General features: G+C 52.0%; 1 protein-coding gene across 1 annotated transcript; it reads right to left on the bottom strand.

The window, feature by feature from the left end:
• Positions 1 to 7,781: 7,781 nt before the first annotated feature.
• Positions 7,782 to 19,470, bottom strand: Adora2a (adenosine A2a receptor). The gene is made up of 2 exons (XM_004672791.2): positions 19,065 to 19,470; positions 7,782 to 9,534 (listed from the first exon to the last, which is right to left on the bottom strand). The coding sequence occupies exons 1-2, from the start codon at positions 19,385 to 19,387 to the stop codon at positions 8,601 to 8,603; spliced, it is 1,257 nt and encodes a 418-aa protein (XP_004672848.2). The 5' UTR covers positions 19,388 to 19,470; the 3' UTR covers positions 7,782 to 8,600.
• Positions 19,471 to 20,145: the final 675 nt, after the last annotated feature.

Here is a 20,145-nt window from a genome sequence, read left to right as displayed (position 1 = left end):
TTCTGTTGGAACATTTGTCTTTTCAAACTCCTGTGGGGCTTCACATGGACCCTTTCTCTGGCCTCTGGTCACCCCGCTGAGGTTGACGGGCTGGAGAGATGGCTTAGCGGTTAAGGCATTTGCCTGCGAAGCCTAAGGACCCAGGTTTGATTCCCTAATGCCCATGTAAAGCCAGATGCACAAGGTGGCGCATGAGTCTGGAGTTTGTTTGCAGTGGCTAGAGGCCCTGGCATGCCCATTCTCTCTGTCTCTGTCTCTCCCAAATAAATTTAAAAAATTGTCCCTTGCCAAAGTCATCTGCCACCTCCTCAGGCCCCTGCAATGAGAGCCTTCCAGGTGCTGGTCTAACCTCACACTCAAGTTTCTTCACATCACAGCGCTGGGAAAGGCCAGCAGGCCTGCTTCCCACCCCGCCACCCTCTCCTTCCCATGGTAAGGAAACGGGAACTAAAGAGATAGCTCAGCACACAGGCCCAAGAAGACCTAAGTGCAAATCTCCACCACCTACATAAGAGCTTGGGTGTGGCCACGTGTCTCTGTCACTCCAGTCCTGTTGGGGCAAGTCCTGGGGTAAGTAAGAGACTCTGGCTCAGGTCTTGAGAAATTGCTCAGTGGCTAAGGCACTTGCCTGCAAAGCCTAAGGACTCAGGTTCAATTCCCCAGTACCCATGTAAAGCCAGATACACAAAGTGGCGCATGCGTCTGGAGTTCGTTTGCAGTGACCCTGGGGCACCCTTTCTCTCCCTCTCTCTCTCTCTCTTCCGTTCCCTCCCTCCCTCCCTGGAAATAAATAAATAAATAAACTTTACAAGCAAGCACCTTTAACCAATGAGCCATTTCTCCGGTTCAATCCTAGAATCTGGGTCATACGTGCCTTCCAAAGAGCTTCCCCACTTCTTAGCCTGTTTTATCTCAAGTAGGCGGGACAGCTTGGAGGGTGATTTGCCCAGTCAAGAAGTCCATGGCAGCCAGGGTGTGAACCTCTGCGCTCACTCTCCACTCGGGCCTCAGCGAAGCTGGGGGGTGCTGGGAGGAGCCAGCAGTGGGGTTGTTTGGTTTCTCAAAACCACACAGCGAGGAAAAACAAGCTGAACCCTGCCCTACCCAAAGCATAGGACATCTTTAGGATGCCTGATCTGACCTCCCCAGCACTCCTAAAAGTCCCGAAAGCAATAGAATTGCTGTGGCATTTAGCGCTTGGATTAAAGTTTCCTAAGAGAAAACTCAATCATTTCTGAAAGTCTCATCTACTTTTAATAATTCAAAAAAAAAAATCTCTGGATCTAAAACAGTCTCTATCCCACTCCTCCCCCTTTCCAGCCCAACTAGAAATGTGGGTGGTTTGAAAAGGAACAGAAAAGAAAGATCAAAACTGTGACAACCCTTCTGACAACATTTTAACTTGAAAATTGCCTCCAAATGAGTGGCATAATCTGTGTAGGCAGATGTAAGTCAGGCACAGGTTTACCCAAATCCTCCTCATTTTTATTCCCTTCCCATATTTTGGAGAGCAGGAGCCTTGGAGCTGACTGCTGCCAGCCAAGGTCAACATGGCCTCCTCTAGGAAGCTCACCCTTCCCCCCACCCCAGTGTCCAGGATATGCCATCTTTCCTTCCTGAAAACTCACTAAACTCGAACCCACCTCTCGGCCCTCACCAACTACATCTGGATCATTCTCCTAAGTTGACTGTCGGTTCCCTCCGCGTGTTCCAACTCCAGGCTCAGTGTGCACCAGCAAGGGCTCACTGAATGTGTGGAAGAGTCAGGGCGTAAGTGGACCTCGCTAGGGCTAACTGGACAAAATCCCTGCCCCTGGCTAAAAATGTTTCTTTAGACAAGGGTAAAGAGGTGGTTACTCTCAGTAGAGGGAGGAAGTGTCTCTCCCTCAAAGGGTTAGCTGTGCCTGATGCCTGTGCTTCCGCTCGGTGCCAGAGAGATAGCTTAACGGTTAAAGGCATCTGCTTGCAAAGTCTGCCACTATGGGTTCAATTCTCCAGTGCCCACATAAAGGCAGGTTCACAAAGTAGCACATGAGTCTGGAGTTCATTGCAGTGGAAAGAGGCCCTGGCGTGTTCATACTCACTCTTCTCCCTCTCTGCTTATAAGCAAATAAAATACTTTTAAATACAAAAGCCGGGCGTGGTGGCGCACGCCTTTAATCCCAGTACTTGGGAGGTAGAGGTAGGAGGATCGCCATGAGTTCGAGGCCACCTTGAGACTCCATAGTGAATTCCAGGTCAGCCTGGGTTAGGGTGAGACCCTACCTCAAAACAAAACAGGGGCTTGGAGAGATGGTTTAGTGGTTATGGCTCTTGGCTACAAAGCCTAAGGACACAGGTGCATTTCCCCTGTACCCATGTAAGCCAGATGCACAAGGAGGCACATGCATCTGGAGTTCATTTGCAGTGAGCTTGAGGCCCTGGCGTGCCCATGCTCTCTCTATCTCTCTCTCTCTGCTTGCAACTAAATAAATAATTAAAATTTTAAAAAATCACCCCATTTTTTAATTCTTCCTGCACCTGGGCTCCGTGTTGCCGGTGTCTACCCCTTCCTGTGAGGCCCCTCTCCCAGGGTCTGCAGCCTGATGGACTGTCCACTGGCCTCACAGTGCTGGCTATAATGAGTGACAGCCACAGAGGCGGGTGCCCGAGGGCTCAGGAGGAATTGATGGTGACTTTACACCCACAGAGCAGAGCAGAGCCAGGAGGAGGCCATTTTGCTCCTCAGCACTTCTCCCCAGCTCTGTCCCCGCCAAAGTCAGGTCCCATCAGCAAAGAGAGGCCACCTGCGAGCTTAGTCACAGAGAGCAATAGGCTGGACCAAGGGACTGAGGGGTGGCAGGAGAGAAGGCATTCTCTGCCCCAGCACTGTCCAACCTTGCCTTCCCACAGCCCAGAAGCCACACAGATCCCTCTCCCTCCGTGAGCGGCGGGCTTCCAAGGACCAGCTGGGGTTCTGCGTTCCCATCGCTGGTTAGAAGGGCAGCTTCAGGGGCTGGAGGGGTGGCTTAGCGGTTAAGGCGCTTGCCTGCAAAGCCGAAGGACCCAAGTTCGGTTCCCCAGCACCCACGTAAACCAGATGCACAGGTGGTGGGTGCACGTGTCAGGAGTTTGTTTGGAGTGGCTGGAGGTCCTGGTAAGCCTATTCTCTCTCTCTCATTCTTTCTCTCTCTCTACCTCTCAAATAAATGAATAGGAAAAAAAAAAATTTTTTTAAAGGCCAGTTTCCCATTTCTGGGGTATAGATGCAGGGGTACATCCGTAGATCATGTCTCCTCGCCGAGCAGCCTCATTTCCCTGTCCTGAGGTAGGGTGGGGCGCAGATCCTGTCCCATCAGCCATCTGAACTGGCGCCCAGCTCTCAGGAAAACCCCAGAGAGGGCTTCTCAGGCCTAAGCCCTATATCCTGACCACTCCAGGATCAGCACCAGACCCGTGGCTCCACCCAGCTTCCCACATCCCACTTCTGTGATGGTCCCCAGAGGAACGGAGGGGTCAGATGCCAATACAAAGAGCGACAAAGGTGTGTCGGCGGGAGCATGGCTTGTGGCGGCGGGGCTGGAGATGGGCCCAGACCCAGCATGAGCCAGTCCTCTGATCTGGGGCCTCCCGGTGCCTCTGCCACTCCTGCCCCGGAGAGGGGCCTGGGTCTAAAGGACACGGGTCTGCGATGCTTCCCGTGTGCTTAGAACAGGCCCTAATGGAGCGTTCTGTCCAACGCCAGGCCTCTGGGAAAAGCAGAGAGAAAGGGTCAAGAGGCCCTTGGATGACACCTGCATGTTACAGGGTTTGTGTGTTTTACTAGTCTTTTTCTTCTCTTTAATTTTTATTTATTTATTTGAGAGAGAAAAAGAGGCAGAGAGATAGAGAAAGAGAGAGAGAGAGAGAGAGAGAGAGAGAGAGAGAATGGGCGCTCCAGGGCCTCCAGCCTCTGCAAACGAACTCCAGCATCTGGCTTATGTGGGTCCTGGGGAATCAACCTGTGGTCCTTTGGCTTTGCAGGCAAATGCCTTAACTGCTAAGCCATCCCTCCAGCCAGTCTTTTTCTTTCTTTTCTTTTCATGGTAGGGTCTTGCTCTAGCCCAGGCTGACCTAGAACTCACTATGTAAGTCTCAGGGTAGCATCAAACTCACAGTGATCCTCCTACCTCTGCCCCCCAAGTGCTGGGATTAAAGGTGTGCGTCACCACACCTGGATTAAATTTATTTATTCATTCACTTGTTTGAGGGAGAAAGAGGCAGAGAGAAAGAGAGAATGGGCACACCAGGGCCTCTGGCCACTGCAAACAAACTCCAGGTGCCAACACCTTGTGCGTCTGGTCTTATGTGGGTACTGGGGAACCAAGCCTGGGTCCTTTGGCTTTGCAGGCAAATGCCCTAACCACTAAACCATATCTCCAACCCCAAATGAGGTATTTATTTATTTAGTATTTTCTTTTCTTTTCTTTTTTGTTTTTTGAGGTAGGGTCTCACTCTGTAGTCCCAGGTTGTCCTTGAGCTCACAGAGCTCCTCCTACCTCTGCCTCCTGAGTGCTGGGATTAAAGGCTGCGCCACCAGCCTGGGATCCTTTATTAGTCTTCATGCTTTGCTCTGGGCACTGAGCCCTGCTGGGAGGGGCACTGCCTACAAGCATGTCGAGGCATGCGCTTCTGTATCCTTGTCACCGGAGGGCTGACACAGGCACGTCGTCTGTGTCCATGCGTGGTGTGCTCACACTGAAGGCCTGAGGTGTGGAGACGGGATACTGGGACCCGAGGACCCCAGAAAGCCTGGAGTCTAGGGATGGGCCGGAGTTGGCTCAGAAGACCCAGGCACAGTTTTACTCAGGAATCTTTTCTTTTCTTTCTTGCTTTTTTTTTTGTTTTGTTTTGTTTTTCAAGGTAGGGTCCCGCTAGCCCAGGCTGACCTGAAACTCACTATGTCGTCTCAGGGTGGCCTCGAACTCACAGCCATCCTCCTACCTCTGCCCCGCCTCCACCCCACCCCAGTGCTGGGATTAAAGGCGTGCGCCACCACGCCGGCTTCAGAAGTCTTTTCTAAGCCCCTGATCCCTGGCCTCCCCAACCCCAAGGCCTGTACTCGTGAGATCTAGTACCTAGAAGTGACTGGAGCAACAAGGTTTTCTCTCCTTGTGGATCTTTATCTGGTCCTCACCTACCAACTGGCCATGGCAAGCAGCAGCCTCCTCAGATACAAGGCAGACGTAAGTGTAAGGTCATTCATTGCAGGTCCTACATCCCACAGCCGTTAAGGACCCAAGGTGTTTGTAAGCGGCAGGAGCCGATGTGGACAAGGGCAGACTGAATGCAGATCAGTGTTGGGTCGCACTGGGGACCAACGGCTGTGGAGGCCCGCCCAGGCCAGTTTGTTCTGGCTTTGGCAAAGGGGCTCAAGCTTCAAGACTGCTGAGTTTCCTAAGTGATTCTCCTGTGCACCCACCCAGAAGGAGCTGTGGTTGTTGGAAACAGTGAAACAGAGAACTGAAACAATTTGTGTACACATGGGGTGACTTATATACATTCTGCAGGACAGGTATTCGATGTGTAATGGAAGGAGGTGGTTGTCCCCCAGCCTGGGGAGCAGGGTTCTACAAGGCAGGGTCAGATGTGTCAACAAAATTGGTGATGTTTCATTTCTTCCTTTTTTTAAATTAAAAAATTTTTTATCTATTATTTGAGAGAGAGAAAGAAGCAGGTAGAGAGAGAGAGAGAAAAAAAGAGAGAAAGAGAGAATGGTCACGCCAGGGCCTCTTAGCCACTGCAAATGAACTAGATGCATGCACCACCTGGTGCATCTGGCTTATGTGGGTCCTGGGGAATTGAGCCCGAGACCTTAGGCTTTGTAGGCAAGCGCCTTAACTGCTAAGCCTTCTCTCCGGCACCCCCTCCAATGTTTCATTTCTTAAGTAGAAGGTGGAGACATATTATTTCATACTTCTTTGCTGAGATAGTTCATACCAGAATGAAGGACCGGGAAGAAGCAGGAGTTTGCAGACCTGGAGTTAAGTCTACTTAGCCACGTGAGCTGAGCAAGGACTTAACCTCCTCTCCGAAGTTTGCTGCTCATCCCTAAACCAGAGCTCCCAAGTTGGAGTGAGCTTTACTCCTTTCCTGAGTGACAGCCTGAGAGAGACTAAACCTGCCCCGTGTACCCTGCTGGTGGTCATGGCTCCCTGCCCATCCAAGAGGACAGCCCAAAGCAATGGTTAGAGAAAGACACTGGTGTCACCTACAGATTTCTGTGTTGAAAGAAAGGGAAAGGGTGACTTAGCGGGAGGCATAAGCCCAGGCCAGATCTGTTTCCAGATACCTTTATGGCCTCTGAGATGGCACAGCTGGTGTGGCGATCTGATTCAGGTGTCCCCCATAAACTTAGGTGTTCTGAATGCTAGGTTCCCAGCTGATGGATATCTGGGAATTAACGCCTCCTGGAGGGAGTGTATTGTTGGAGGCGGGCGTATGGTTGTTATTGCCAGTTTCCCCTTGCCAATGTTTGGCACACCCTCCTGTTGCTGTGGTCCACCTTATGTGGGCCAGGGGGTGATGTCCACCCTCTGCTCATGCCATTGTTTTCCCTGCCATCGTGGAGCTTCCCCTCGAGCCTGTAAGCCAAAATAAACCTCTTTTTCCCAGAAGCTGCTCTTGGTTGGGTGATTTCTACCAGCAATGAGAACCGGACCGCAACAGCGGGGCAGCTCTGAGATCTTCCTCTTAGGACACGAAGAAGGTGACAGGGAGGGAGGAGCTGGGTCCTCTCGCCTTGACCGAAGCCTGGAGGGCTCCGGTTGTGGGGACAGTGGCTGAACAAAGAGCACCCTCTCCGAGGGAGCCTGTGAGGTGCCTCTGGTAGGAAGGCAGGTCTACCCCTTCCCCCTGGCCTCATATGGGCATTTGGGTTCTGGAGCGACCAGGTAGCCTATACCTTGGGGGCGGGGGACAGGAGCCAAGGGGGTCTCCGGGGCAGGTAATGATGTAGCTTTTGTCCATCTACACACACACACACACACACACATCTGTGCTGGTGTGATTCAGATGTCCCCCACAAACTTACATGTTCTGAATGTTTGATCCCCAGCCGATGGCAGTTTGGGAGTTGGAGCCTCTGGGAGGAGGTATGTTACTGGGGATGGGCTTATGGGTGCCACAGCCACACCTTCCTCCTGCCAGTGTTTGGCACAGTCTCCGGCTAGTGTCGCTCACCTGCTGTGGCACAGCTGATGCCCAGCATCTGCCCAAGCCACCATTTTCCCCTCGAGTCTGTAAGCCAAATTAAACCCTTCCCTCTCACAAGCTGCTTTTGGTCGGATGCTCTGTGCCAGCGATGCCAGGGTGACAGTGGCAACACTCTGGTGGGCAGCACACAGCACCTGCGCCTCAGACCTGCCTATCGAGTGGGGGGAAAAAATCAGACACTGCCAGGTGTGGTGGCCCACGCCTTTAATCCCAGCGCTCGGGAGGCAGAGGTAGAAGGTCGCCGTGAGTTCGAAGCCACCCTGAGACTACATAATGAATTCCAGGTCATCCTGAGCTAGAGTGAGACCCTACCTCGAAAAACAAAACAAACAAACAAACTAAAGGCTGGAGAGATGGCTTAGCGGTTAAGGTGGTTGCCTGCATAGCGAAAGGACCTAGGTTCAATTCCCCAGGACCCAGGGGGCGCATGCATCTGGAGTTTGTTTGTAGTGGCTGAAGGCCCTGGCATGCCTGCTTTCTCTCTCTCTCTTTCAAACAAATAAAATATATTAAAAATAAAACTCAGACACCATTATCATTGGACAAGCTTAAAACACAATGTGGCTCATTTTATTTGATCTCAGGAAAAAAAAAAACAAAAAAACATTCCCTTTAGACAGAAAGGCAGTGAGACAGGGCCTCTGATGTGGCAGCTCTGAGCTACCCAGGCTCAGGCCCATAGTCTGCCGGCCCCGACCTCTCCCCTGGGGCTGCAGCCTGTGCTCTGGCCCTGTTCCCATTCCAAGTCCTGTTCTCTAACCCAGCCCTGTCACCCCGAGAAATGACCCCGGGGGCTAAGTATACAGCAGCTTGTGTGGGCTGCCTGAGACTCCCTGGGTAGACTCTCGGTGCCAGGCTAACAACAGGATCGACACCAGACCCAGCAGCCCGGGGAGATAATAAAATAGAAAGGATTTCCTTACACTTACATCTTTCTCCTGGAAAAAAAAAAAAAAAAAAAAAAAAAAAAGTTCAGTGCCACTTCCAGGCCAGCAGCTCCCTGAGCCCTAGAGGGTCTGAGGAAGGTGGTGGATACATAGTGGAGGAGACCCGAAGCAGCCATTCCCCGGCCTCAGGCCAGGACAGTCTGCTAAGCTACAGCTCTGCAGACAAAAGGAGAGCTTCTAGATGCTTCCAGAGTGGGAGACTGGGCCCTGCCCAGTAACGATGCTGCCTAGGAAAAGGCCTGACAGCGTGAAACATCTATTCCTTGCACCCCAGGCTTTTCTTGCTGGACCTCATGCCAGTGCAGCTTGGTGCTCTCTCGGTCCAAGGAAGGAACCAGATGCCCGGTGGGTCTCCTGGCACGTGCTCTTCTTCTCCCAGTGAGACTGGTCCAGCCAACCAACAGGGTAGACTTCTTCCCCTCAGGAAGGGGAAAATCCCGAGGACCATGAGGACATCCCCATTTTGTCCCTGCTCAGGGGGTCTTCTTCTTCTAGTCCTGGAGGCTCTGGGCATGCTCCCTGGTACTCCTCGTGGCTGAGAAGCTCCACATCTGAGAGGCCCACGTCTCCATGGGACCCCTGGGCACCTCTCCCGCTCACCAGCCCCAGGGTGTAGCCATTGGGCCGCCGCTCAGGATGGGGTCCGCTGCCGTTGGCCCACATCCCCTGGGGGCAGCCGTTGAGGCGGACACTGACTTGCTCTCCCTCGGGAGCCAAGGCCCGGGCACCAGTACCCGCCGTCTTGAAGGGTTCCTGCCGCCTCAGCACGTGGCTGCGAATGATCTTGCGGAAGGTCTGGCGGAACTCACGGATCCTGTAGGCGTAGATGAAAGGGTTGACGACGGAGTTGCTGTGGGAGAGGATGATGGCCAGGTACATGAGCCACAGCGGGGCGTGGCTGCACGTGGGGCAGAAGAACGTGAAACAGTTGATGATATGCAAGGGCAGCCAGCAGAGGGCAAAGAGCCCCACGATGATGGCCAGCGACTTGGCAGCGTGGACCTCCTTCTGCAGCGTGGACCGGGTGCGCTCCCCGGGCAGGGGCTGGCTCTCCATCTGCTTCAGCTGCCGCCGCGCCGCCAGGAAGATCCGCAGGTAGATGCCCAGCATCAGCAGCAGGGGCACCAGCACGAAAGCAAAGAAGTTGTAGTACACCATGTAGTTCATGGGCACCACGTCCTCGAAGAGACACGTCACCTGGCCCGCGGCGCAGGTGCTCGAGCCGTTTCGGTCCTCCTCCAGCTGGCCGCAGTGGCTCCAGCCCAGCATGGGCGTCAGGCCGATGATGAAGGACAGCACCCAGCAGATTGCAATGATGCCCTTGGCCCTGACGCCCGTCACCAAACCATTGTACCTGGGGAAGAGGAGACCGACATCAGAGGCCTGAGAAGCCACGACTTCGCTGGGCCAAGAGTCAAGAAACCCAGAGAGGGCTGCAGGGATGGCTTAGCGGTTAAAGCGTTGGCCTGCTAAGCCGAAAGACCCGGGTTCGATTCCCCTGCCCCGCCCAGGACCCACGTTAGCCAGACGCACAAGGGGGCACACGCATCTGGAGTTCGTTTGCAATGGCTGGAGGCCCTGGTGCGCCCGTTCTCTCTCTGTGTCAGATAAATTAATAAATAATAAATAAAACCCAGAGAACCCCAGTTCATCCTCCAGGTGCTGGACGAAGGGTCTTGAACTACGTTCTTCCTGTTTCCTGGCCTCGCTGACATGGAAGGCTTGCCTTTCTCACAGGCTACCGGGAGGCAATAGGACAGGAGCACGTTGGAATGGAAGCAACTGTATAAATGTTCAGATGACGGTTCGCCTTAGGCATACTATCCTGAGGTTTTTCCCAAAAATATATTTTATTTATTCATTCATTTAAGAGAGAGAGAGAGAGAGAGAGAATGGTCGCACCAGGGCCGCCAGCCACTGCAAAGGAACTCCAGATGTATGCAACACCATGTGCATCTGGCTTACGTGGGTACTAGGGAATCGAACCTGAGTCCTTAGGCTTGGCAGGGAAGTGCCTTAACCACTACACCATCTCCCCAGTCCTCCCTTTTTTTCTTTTCTGGTTTTCTGAAACAGGGTCTCACTCTAGCCTAGGCAGACCTGGAATTCACTTTGTATCCCCAAATAGCTGGCCTTAAACTCATGGTGATCCTCCTACCTCAGCCCCCTGAATACTGAGATTAAAGAAATGGGTCACCATGCCCCAGGTTTTCTATGACTTCACCTGACTTTGATTTCAGAGGCATAAGTGATCTGAGGTAGGACAGGTCTGGGGCGGGCCAGCCAGGTCAGAGCTATAGGTGATCTGAGCCACTGACACACTACATTCTTTCTTCTCCATTGGATTGGGGTCTCCAGAGACCCCGATGAAAGGTGGCCTAGGGAATAAAGGAAGAGGGGAAGTCCCAAGCCAAATGAGATGCTACCTCCCCTCCAAGTCCACCCATAGCCCCATGGAGGGGTTAAGACAGTTTTCATCCCATTTATATGCCAGCTTAAGGACCAGGAGGAAATGGATAAGGTGCTGGGGTCCAGAGAAGGACAGTAATCTGTCTGCAGTCACTTAGGATAAGCAAGAGCCATACCAAAGTCCAATTCTGCTGATTACCAACCCCAGACTCTAGGGGTAGCTCGATCTTCCAGCCAGGAAGTTCCCTCACCTGCCCACAGCCCCCAACATACACTGGAAGGGTGCTACCAGTTTTGTGAAGGAATAAAGACTCAAAAACAAAACAAGTCTCCTATGGATATTGTGAATAAAAATTTAAAATAGCTGGGTGTGGTGGCACACGCCTTTAATCCCAGCACTTGGGAGGCAGAAGTAGGAGGATTGCTGTGAGTTCAACGCCACCCTGAGACTCCATAGTGAATTCCAGGTCAGCCTGGGCTAGAGTGAGACTCTACCTCAAATCCCCCCCCACACCAAAAATTAAAATAATACCAGATGTAGTGGCACACGCCTTTAATCCCAGCACTCAGGAAGCAGAGGTAGGTAGATCGCAGTGAGTTCAAAACCACCCTGAGAGTACATAATGAATTGCAGGTCAGCCTGGGCTAGAGAGTAAGAGCTTACCATGGAAAACAAAACAAAACAAAATTTAAATTAAATCTCAGTATTTAAAAAAGTATTTATTTATTTGAGAGAAAGAAAGAGGGAAAGAGAAAGATGAAGAGAGTAGACATGCCAGGGCCTCTAGCCGTTGCAAATGAACTCCAGATGCACATGCCACCTTGTGCATCTGGCTTATGTGGATACTGGGGAACTGAACTCGGGTCCTTCGGCTTTGCAGAAAAGCATTAAGCCATCTCTCCAGCCTCTCAATAAAAAACAACAACAACAAAAAATAAAAATCTCTGGACTGAAAAGATGGCTTAGGGGTTAAAGACACTTGCTTGCAAAACCTGATGGTCTTGATTCAATTCCCAAGCCACCCATTTAAGCCAGACACAAAAAGTGGCACAAGTGTGTGGTGTGTGTTTATGATGGCAGGAGGACCTGGCCATACACACACACACACACACACACACACACGCATACACGCGCGTGCGTGAAAATAAGTAAATAAATAAGTAATAAATAAATCAAAAGTAATGTAAGCATATAAGTAACAAATAAATAAGTAATTTTAAAATTCTTTGATTGACTGTGCTGACAAATCTATGTTTAAAAGTTCACTTCTGGGAAAACAAGACTACCTTCCCCAAGCCTAGCAAAAACCTACCTATCCCTCAAGGTAAAGCTAGACATCTCAGAAATGTCCTGCCTCAGCCTGGCCCCTAAGGTTGGGAGTCCCTGTGGAGTGCTGGGGGACAGGGGCATGGCAGTAGGTGCCAAGGAAAACGTACACGCAATTCAAGTCCACGGTTTAGGCAGCCACGGAACGGGTACAGTCCACGTGTGCACTGTAGACTGTAGACACAGGGACCTGTGGGAAGGCTGGCATGCACTTACCCTGTCTGTGCTGCCATGCACACCCTGTGCCTAATGCTAGAGCCCTCGCCTAGCATGTGCCAGGCCTTGGATTCTATCACCATCATGACAAAAAAAAAAAAAAAAAAAGAAAAGAAAAAGAAAGAAAGGGGCTGGAGAGATGGCTCAGCAGCTAAGGCACTTGCCTCCAAAGCCTACTGACCCGGGTTCAGTTTCCTAGGAGCCACGTAAAGCCAGATGCACAAAATGGCGCATGCATCTGGAGTTCCTTTGTAATGGCTAGAGGTCCTGGTGTGCCCATTCTCTCTGCCTCTCTTCTCTCTACATCGCTCTGCCTTGTAAATAAATAAATTTTAAAAAATATTTTTTAAAGAAAAAAAAAAAGGAAAGAAAAGAAAATGTGTACCCAGTGTTCCCAGATCTCAAGAGGGGCTGGAGTATTATTGGTTTTGGGGGGGGACAAGATGTTATTGTACATGTTGTCAGTAAACTAAAAAGGAAAAAACAGAGCTCTGACCTAGTCTGTTCCTCTATTTTGGGGGTCAGGAATCAGACTTAAGGAAAAGAATGAACTTGCTGTGAATAGTCCAAGGCTCAGGGGCAACTCAAGCCCAAGTGAACTTGTCAGTTCTGAGTCTCTTATATCAGTTCCCATCCCCCACCCCCAACTGAGCTGGAGGCAAACCCAGGGCTTTGTGTATACGTGGGACAAGTGTTCTACGGCTGTCCTACAACCTGACTGAGTGCGCAGACGGGGTAACTAAGCGGGTTCATTCTCACAGCCTATAGAGCAGGTGTCTGGTCTCCTACAGCTGGGCCTTTTGCTTATTTTTTTTTTAAATTTTATTATTCATTTATTTGCAAGGAGAGAGAGAATGAGTATGGGCATGGCGGCCTCCTGACACTGGAAACAAACTCCACATGCATGCACCACTTTGTGCATCTGGCTCTATGTGGGTACTGGGGAATGGAATCTAGGCTGTCAGGCTTTGAAAGCAAGCACTGAGTCATCTCTCCAACCCTTACCTTTTTTATTTATTCATTTATTGATTTCTATTTGAGAGAGAGAAAGAGGAAGAGAGAGGGAGAGAACTGGCACGCCAGCATATCCAGCCATTGCAAACAAACTCCAGACGCATGCCCCACCTTGTGTATCTGGCTTACGTGGGTACTGGGAAATTGAACTTGGGTCCTGAGGCTTTGCAGGCAAGCACCTTAACCACTAAGCCATCTCTCCAGCCCTTACTTATTTTTTAAGCTGGGCATAGTGACACAGCACTTAGGAAGCAGAGTCAGGAGGATTAGGATCTCAAGGACATCCTTGGCTACATAATGAATTCCAATCCGGCCTAGGCTACATGAGACCCCATCTCTAAACAACAACAAACAACAGCAGACAGAGCTGGAGGTATATATAGTTCAGTGGTGGAGTCTTTGTGCCTGTGCAAAACATCAAAATCAAATCAATTTTTAAATTAATTTTCTTTTTCTTTTTCTTTTTTTTTTTTTGTGAGGCAGGGTGTCACTCTAGCCCAAGCTAACCTGGAATTCACTATGCAGTTTCAGGTCGGCCTTCAATTCACAGCTATCCTCCTACCTCTGTCTCCTGCGTGTGCCACCATGCCCAACTTGTGTCAATTTTAACAAAACGTGCGTGCGCACACACACACACAGAAAGAGAGAGAGAGAGAGAGAGAGAGAGAGAGAGAGAGAGAGAGAGGGAGAGAGTGTTTTGTTCGTCAAAAGAAAGCCCCTTGGGAGGGAATACATCCCTGATACTGAAAATTTAAAACGGGTAGTCATGAGTGTTACACCCTAGGGGTGTAACATGTGCTGCTGGCTGGCTAAATGTAAATACTATGCTTATCAAACTGCCCAGTAAGCCTTCTCTTAATGTTCGTACCCTTATATTAATGCTACTCTCACTTTTAGTAGAGAAATTTCTCTCTTCAGATGGCAGTGACCTTGGGACAACTCAGAAGGCATCATGGTGCTGGAAAGAAGTGACCAGAGTGCTCAGCACTGCAATATCTCTATCACACCTTCCAAGGTTCAGGGTCTAATGCGGAAGAGGTGGCAGAAAGAATGTAAGAGTCAAAGGAAGGGTAGGACTCCTTACAACGTGCTCCCTCCAGACACAAGATGGCCTGGATATCCGTGACCTCACAGTGCCTGACACTATCTACACAAGACCATCATAACAGGAGGAAAAAGATCATGACATCAAAATAAAAGAGAGACTGAGATGGGGAGGGGATATGATGGAGAATGGAGTTTCAAAGGGGAAAGGAGGGGAGAGCAAGAGTATTACCATGGGATATTTTTTTTATTTTTTATTTATTTATTTATTTATTTATTTTGGTTTTTCGAGGTAGGGTCTCACTCTAGCCCAGGCTGACCTGGAATTCACTATGGAGTCTCAGGGTGGCCTCGAACTCACAGCGATCCTCCTACCTCTGCCTCCCAAGTGCTGGGATTAAAGGCGTGCGCCACCACGCCTGGCTGGGATATTTTTTTAAATCATGAAAGTTGTTAATAAAAATTTGAAGAAAAAAAAAAAAAGCCCATAGCTGGGTGTGGTGGTGCACACCTTTAATCCCAGCACTTGGGAGGTAGGAGGATCACGAAGCTGGGACCTGGGACAGCATTAGGGTCCAAACAGAACTACAGACAAGTCACACCTGGCTTAAGAGCACCTGTGACAAGCATGGTCTCAACCTGGCCTTTTGGACCCCAGATTCTGACCGAGCAGCGGGAAGGGTGCCCTGGCCATCCGGCATGGCAATGAGCCATTCTGCAGAGCCCAGAGGAGTTACGGGATGTGGGTGCCAGAGCTGCTGACAGCCACCATTTCAGGTGCCCCCTACATACCTGTATCCTCTAGCCTATAGGTGGCCCGTCCCCGGGGATCCTGACTACATAGGGCTCACCCTCTGTCCCAAGAGCACACCTCACAATTCCAGGGGCTCCATGGACATCCGTGCACACTACGGAGAATGTGGAGCTCTCCCAAGTTATCCTAAGGGGGTCAGCGATCTGAGAACTAAAGAATGTCTGGCCTTCAGGGGAAACCCAGCTTCCTTCCACGTGCGTAGGGTCAAGCCCGTCAGCCTTCCAGACGATCTCCTTCTGTCACTCGGCAGCCAGGCCACCTCTCCTGGACAGCATCTGTACGTTCACTCCATCAGGACCACTGCCCACAAGTCTTCTCTTTGATACACCTCTCTGCTCCGTACCCTCCAAACCTCAACCATCTTGCACGACCCTCAAGAGGGTCCTGCAGAGAGCACTCCCTCCCAGTGCACCCTGACCCACGCCCGTGGGGACGGAACTCAGAGCTCCACACAGGCTGGACAAGTGTCAGATCACAGAGCTATGTCTGTCTGTCTTTCTTTCTTTCTTTCTTTTTTCCAGGTAGGGTCTCACTCTATCCCAGGCTGACCTGGAATTCACTACATAGTCCCAGGCTGGCTTCGAACTCATGGTGATCCTCCTACCTCTGCCTCCCAAGTACTGGGATCAAAGGCATGTGCCACCACACCGGGTAGCTATGTCTTTTTGCCCAACAGGACAAAGGGAAAGTTTTTGGCCTTGGTCACACTGGACAAGAGTTCTACCACTGAGCTCCACGCCCAGTCCTCCTGCCCTTGGGAAGTCTGGGAAATTCAGTTCATAGGACTTCTGGCATGATTGCAGGCCCCGTTCTCTGGCCGATTCCTCAGGAATGAGACCACCGGGGGACCCTGCGAAAGGAGCCTGGTCTCTCACCCCAGACTTTTTTTTTTTTAATCCTCGGCAGCTCTGCCTCTGACCTGCTTCCCTCTTACCAACTGGGCCTTGCCCTGACTTAACAGGATCCCTGGACTCGGGAAGCAGACGGATTATTCTGAAGCTGAACTCTTTAAACCAAAAAAAAAAAAGAAAAATACTGGTAGATAGCGCAGGCTTAGGACTAGGCATCCATCAAAGACTAGACCTTGTGATCTTGTCGGAGGAACAGGACGTGGCTCAGAGGAGGCCCAGCCATGAAGGGGGACAAAGAAAAGAGTGAGACTCAGGCTGGGCAGCACCTTCAGAGCAGCCAAGAGCTCCTACTGCCCCGGACTCCCTTCCACCCCCTCGTGCCCAGCTTGCTCTCAGAAGCCCCTAAGACAGTTAGTGCCCAGGGGCCTCAGGGAATAGGAGAGTGAAGGGTCCCCAGGGACACAGTGGAGGCTATAGAGTCCATCCAGGTGAAGAGACACACAGACGTCCTTCCCTGGTGCTGGCCTCCCTGAAGGTAACTCAGGAGTCACGGCACTCCCTCTGGCAACAATGCTGGTTCAGGAGGATCAAAGATGTTATAGGAATATGCCACGGGCGGGGTGGGTATCGCCATCCGCACCAGCTCCCTAGAGACAACAGCCTGAGCTTTCCAAAGCCTTACTCACATGGCCCAAATGCCCAAGGTGCAGGTGGATCTGAGGTCAAAATCCAGTGGGTTCCGGGGGGTGGGGTGGTCAGAGATTTGGACTACAATGAAGGAAGGCATCAGCCTCTCACAGCTTCAGAATCTCCACCCTGCTGGCCCGCTCAGCATTACCATTCCCGCACAGCGACTGGCCTCCCTCACTCCTGTGTGAACCCAGAGGGACCGAGGGTCTTGCCCCTTGTTATACAGAAGAGAAAAGAGGCCCAGTGCAGGGAAGCTGACTTCCCACAGACACACCGTGCATTCCAGTCTACTATTTCACAGGGATTCATTGTCTTGGCTCTCAAAAAAAAAAAAAAAAAAAAAATGGAGTTAGGGAGGGACAGGCCAAGGGGAGGGAAAACATGTTGAGGTCAAGTCAAGAACAGCCATTCTGATCTCTCAGAATCACAGAAGAAAGTGAAAGCTAAGCCACAGCTTCCTGGTGCTGCCCCCTCTACACGGGCTCAGCATGGCTCCCTGGAGTGCATGCCAGTCCTCTGGCCCCACTGCCCACCTGATGCCTGCCCCCACTCGCACACTCTCTCTTTCTAGGTTCCCATGTTTTGAGCTGTCATTGCAGGAATCTAGTCTACTCTCTAGGGCAGGGGGTGGAGGAAGTGGGGGCCAAGCTGCCCCCATAGACAACCTCTAACTGTGCCTCCCTTTAGGACTTTCCAGAGGGCCCCACTTTTGTTTTTATTTGCTTAATTTTCTTTTCTTTTTTTTTAATCTTATTTTTACTTATTTATTTATTTGACAGAGAAAAAGGGAGAGTGAGAGAATGGGTGTGCCAGGGCCTCCAGCCACTGCACATGAACTTCAGACGCGTGCTCTCCCCTGTGCATCTGGCTAACATGGGTCCTGGGAAATCGAACCTGGTTCCTTTGGCTTTGCAGGCAAATGCCTTAACTGCTAAACCATCCCTCCAGCCCAATTTTCTTTTCTTTTCTTTTCCTTTTTTTTTTTGGTTTTTCGAGGTAGTGTCTCACTCTAGCCCAGGCTGACCTGGAACTCACTATGGAGTCTCAGGGTGGCCTCAAACTCACGGCGATCCTCCTACCTCTGCCTCCCGAGTGCTGGGATTAAAGGCGTGTGCCACCACGCCCAGCTTTTATTTTCTTTTTAACAGGTAGCGTCAATATGTAGCCCTGGTTGGCCTGGAACGCATAATCCTCCTGCCTCAGCCTGCTCAGTTCTGGAACTGCAGGCACATACGACCATTCCTGGCCAAGTCCCCTTTGATAACACGAGGCACAGGTTCCACCCTTCTGTTGGACAACTCAGTGTGGGTGCCCGCTTCTCCTTTAGGACTCAGGCTATAGCAACAGTTATGAGATGTAACTTCTAGGAAATTGAGCCACCCAAGACCACTCCCCCCAAAGAAAACTGATGTCACAGATATGGCAGGAGCTACAATCCCAGCTCGGCTACCAACTTCCTACTGTAGCCGTCAGAGAGCCGTCTCCCTCCTCAGGGCCTCCTTTTTCCATCCAGAATATGAGAGGAAGGAAATGACCTCTAAGGGCCCCTTCACATTTGACGCTGGTTTTTCCATTGCCCACAAAGCCCAAGCCTCCTCAATATGCTGGGTCCTCTCAACTCAAAGGGGCTTTACCAGTGCTCGCTCCACAGGCGCGGGCCTCCTGGGGACTGTGCACTCTGATTCCCTGTCATGGAGGTCTACCTCAAGGCCTGTAGTCACCTTGGCTGCAGGAGCCAGTTCCGTGGTGATGGAGACACAGGGAAGTGGAGTGGGGGATGGGGTGGGTGGAGAGGACACAGTTTCTAGCTCATCTATGTGACCTGGGTGGTCAGGGGCCGTACAGGTCAAGTCACCCTCAGTGGGGAAAGGTTCCATTTACATAACCCTTGGCTATAGTCACTTCACAGAGAGTCACCAAAAAAAAAAAAAAAAAAAAAACCCAACACACACACACACACACACACACACACAAAAAAAAAACCCTCCTTCAGCGAGCCCCCGATTGCAGACTGTCACCCCAGAGCTGAGCAGCAACATCATTTGCATTTAAAGTCCAAGTGACTCACGGTGGCATTTGGCCAAGTCACTTCCCCTCTCTGGGTCACTCGCTCTCTTAATGTGCACACTGGGAAAAGGCTGGTGGGGGCGGGGGGCAGGGGGCGGCAGGTTCCTAGCTGAGATAGGTCCTGTGGTTTCCAGCGGCACCCCACCCACCTCAATTCATGCGGGGCATTTTGCTCTGATGTGTGGGGAATGGCACACGGGGGCACCTGGCTGGGGTGCTGAGGTCAAGCCATTCTCATCTGCCGGTAACCAAACGTGGTTGGCTACAGAGACAGCCTTAAACCACGTGGCCTGGAAGGGCCTGGATGTGTGTGTGTGGGGGGGGCCGAGGTACTGGGCGCCCATGGGAATCAGCTGTGTTGGCACAAGAGACGTCCGGCCCTGGGCAGCCCCCCCCCGGTCCTCCACGGCCACAGACCATGCCTTACGTGTAGACGCGAGCCCCTGGCTTACCGCAGCGGGATGCGGATGGCGATGTAGCGGTCGATGGCGATGGCCAGGAGGCTGAAGATGGAGCTCTGCGTGAGGACCAGGACAAAGCAGGCGAAGAACAGGCAGCCGTGGCAGGCGGCGCAGAACCCCGCGCTGATGGTGACGGCGAAGGGGATGGCGAGCACGCCCACCGCGATGTCAGCCGCCGCCAGCGAGACCACGAAGTAGTTGGTGACGTTCTGCAGGTTGCTGTTGATCCACACGGCCCAGCACACCAGCACGTTGCCCAGGATGGCCAACACAGCAATGGCCAGCTCCACCGTGATGTACACCGGGGAGCCCATGGTGGCAGCAGCCGCAGGCGGGCGGGCTCGGCAAGGACGCGGGCCTCGGTCAGCTCACGGTCCATAGCTGCGGCCCAGCCGTCCGCCTGCCCGGGTCCCCGCAGCTCTTTCCTCACAAGAGCCACGAGTGTCCCCTCAAGGGGTTCCCCAGAGGCGTTCTCACAGGTGACTCAGCTTTTCCTGAAGTCATGCCCTCTCCGGGGGGTTCCAGCATTGCTCGGCTCAGCCTTGGGGTTCTAAGGCAGCTGCGGGGAGAGAAAGAGGGTCCCCGGTGAGCGGCCGAACCAAGCTGGGCGCCACCGCCCCGGGGCTCCGTGCCAGGTGCCACTCTGCGGATGACACCCTCCCCCACCCATGCCTTGCCTTGTGGTCACAAACAGGATGCCAAAGAGCTGGGCCTCTGGTCTCCTCTGCTGAGGCCCAGGGAGCTCACTGGTCCCAGAGAATTCCCATCGCAACCTACACCCAAACCCTTGCCAAGGTGGCGGCACCTTCTCGAACCTCCGCAGGGGAGGCTGCAGATGAAGCCAGGGTCCTCTCTGACTTCCCACACTACCCAAGACACTTTCATGCCCCTCCTATACCCACCCGTCTGGCCCAGGTGCTGTGGTCATGACCCGCCCCGCCTGGACTTGTGGCCAAAGAAACGTTTCAAGCTAGAGGAGCACCGAGTTAGCAGCAAGTCAGAGTTGAGCTCTTCACGTTGCTGCCCTCTGCTTCTCAGAGCTTCCATGGCAGCCTGGCAGCTCCCCTGGGCG

This window comes from Jaculus jaculus, chromosome 13 (genome assembly GCF_020740685.1).
Source record: "Jaculus jaculus isolate mJacJac1 chromosome 13, mJacJac1.mat.Y.cur, whole genome shotgun sequence".
Lineage (NCBI taxonomy): Eukaryota > Metazoa > Chordata > Mammalia > Rodentia > Dipodidae > Jaculus > Jaculus jaculus.
Note: the sequence above shows the minus strand (reverse complement) of the source record. Positions and strands in the feature narration are given on the sequence as shown.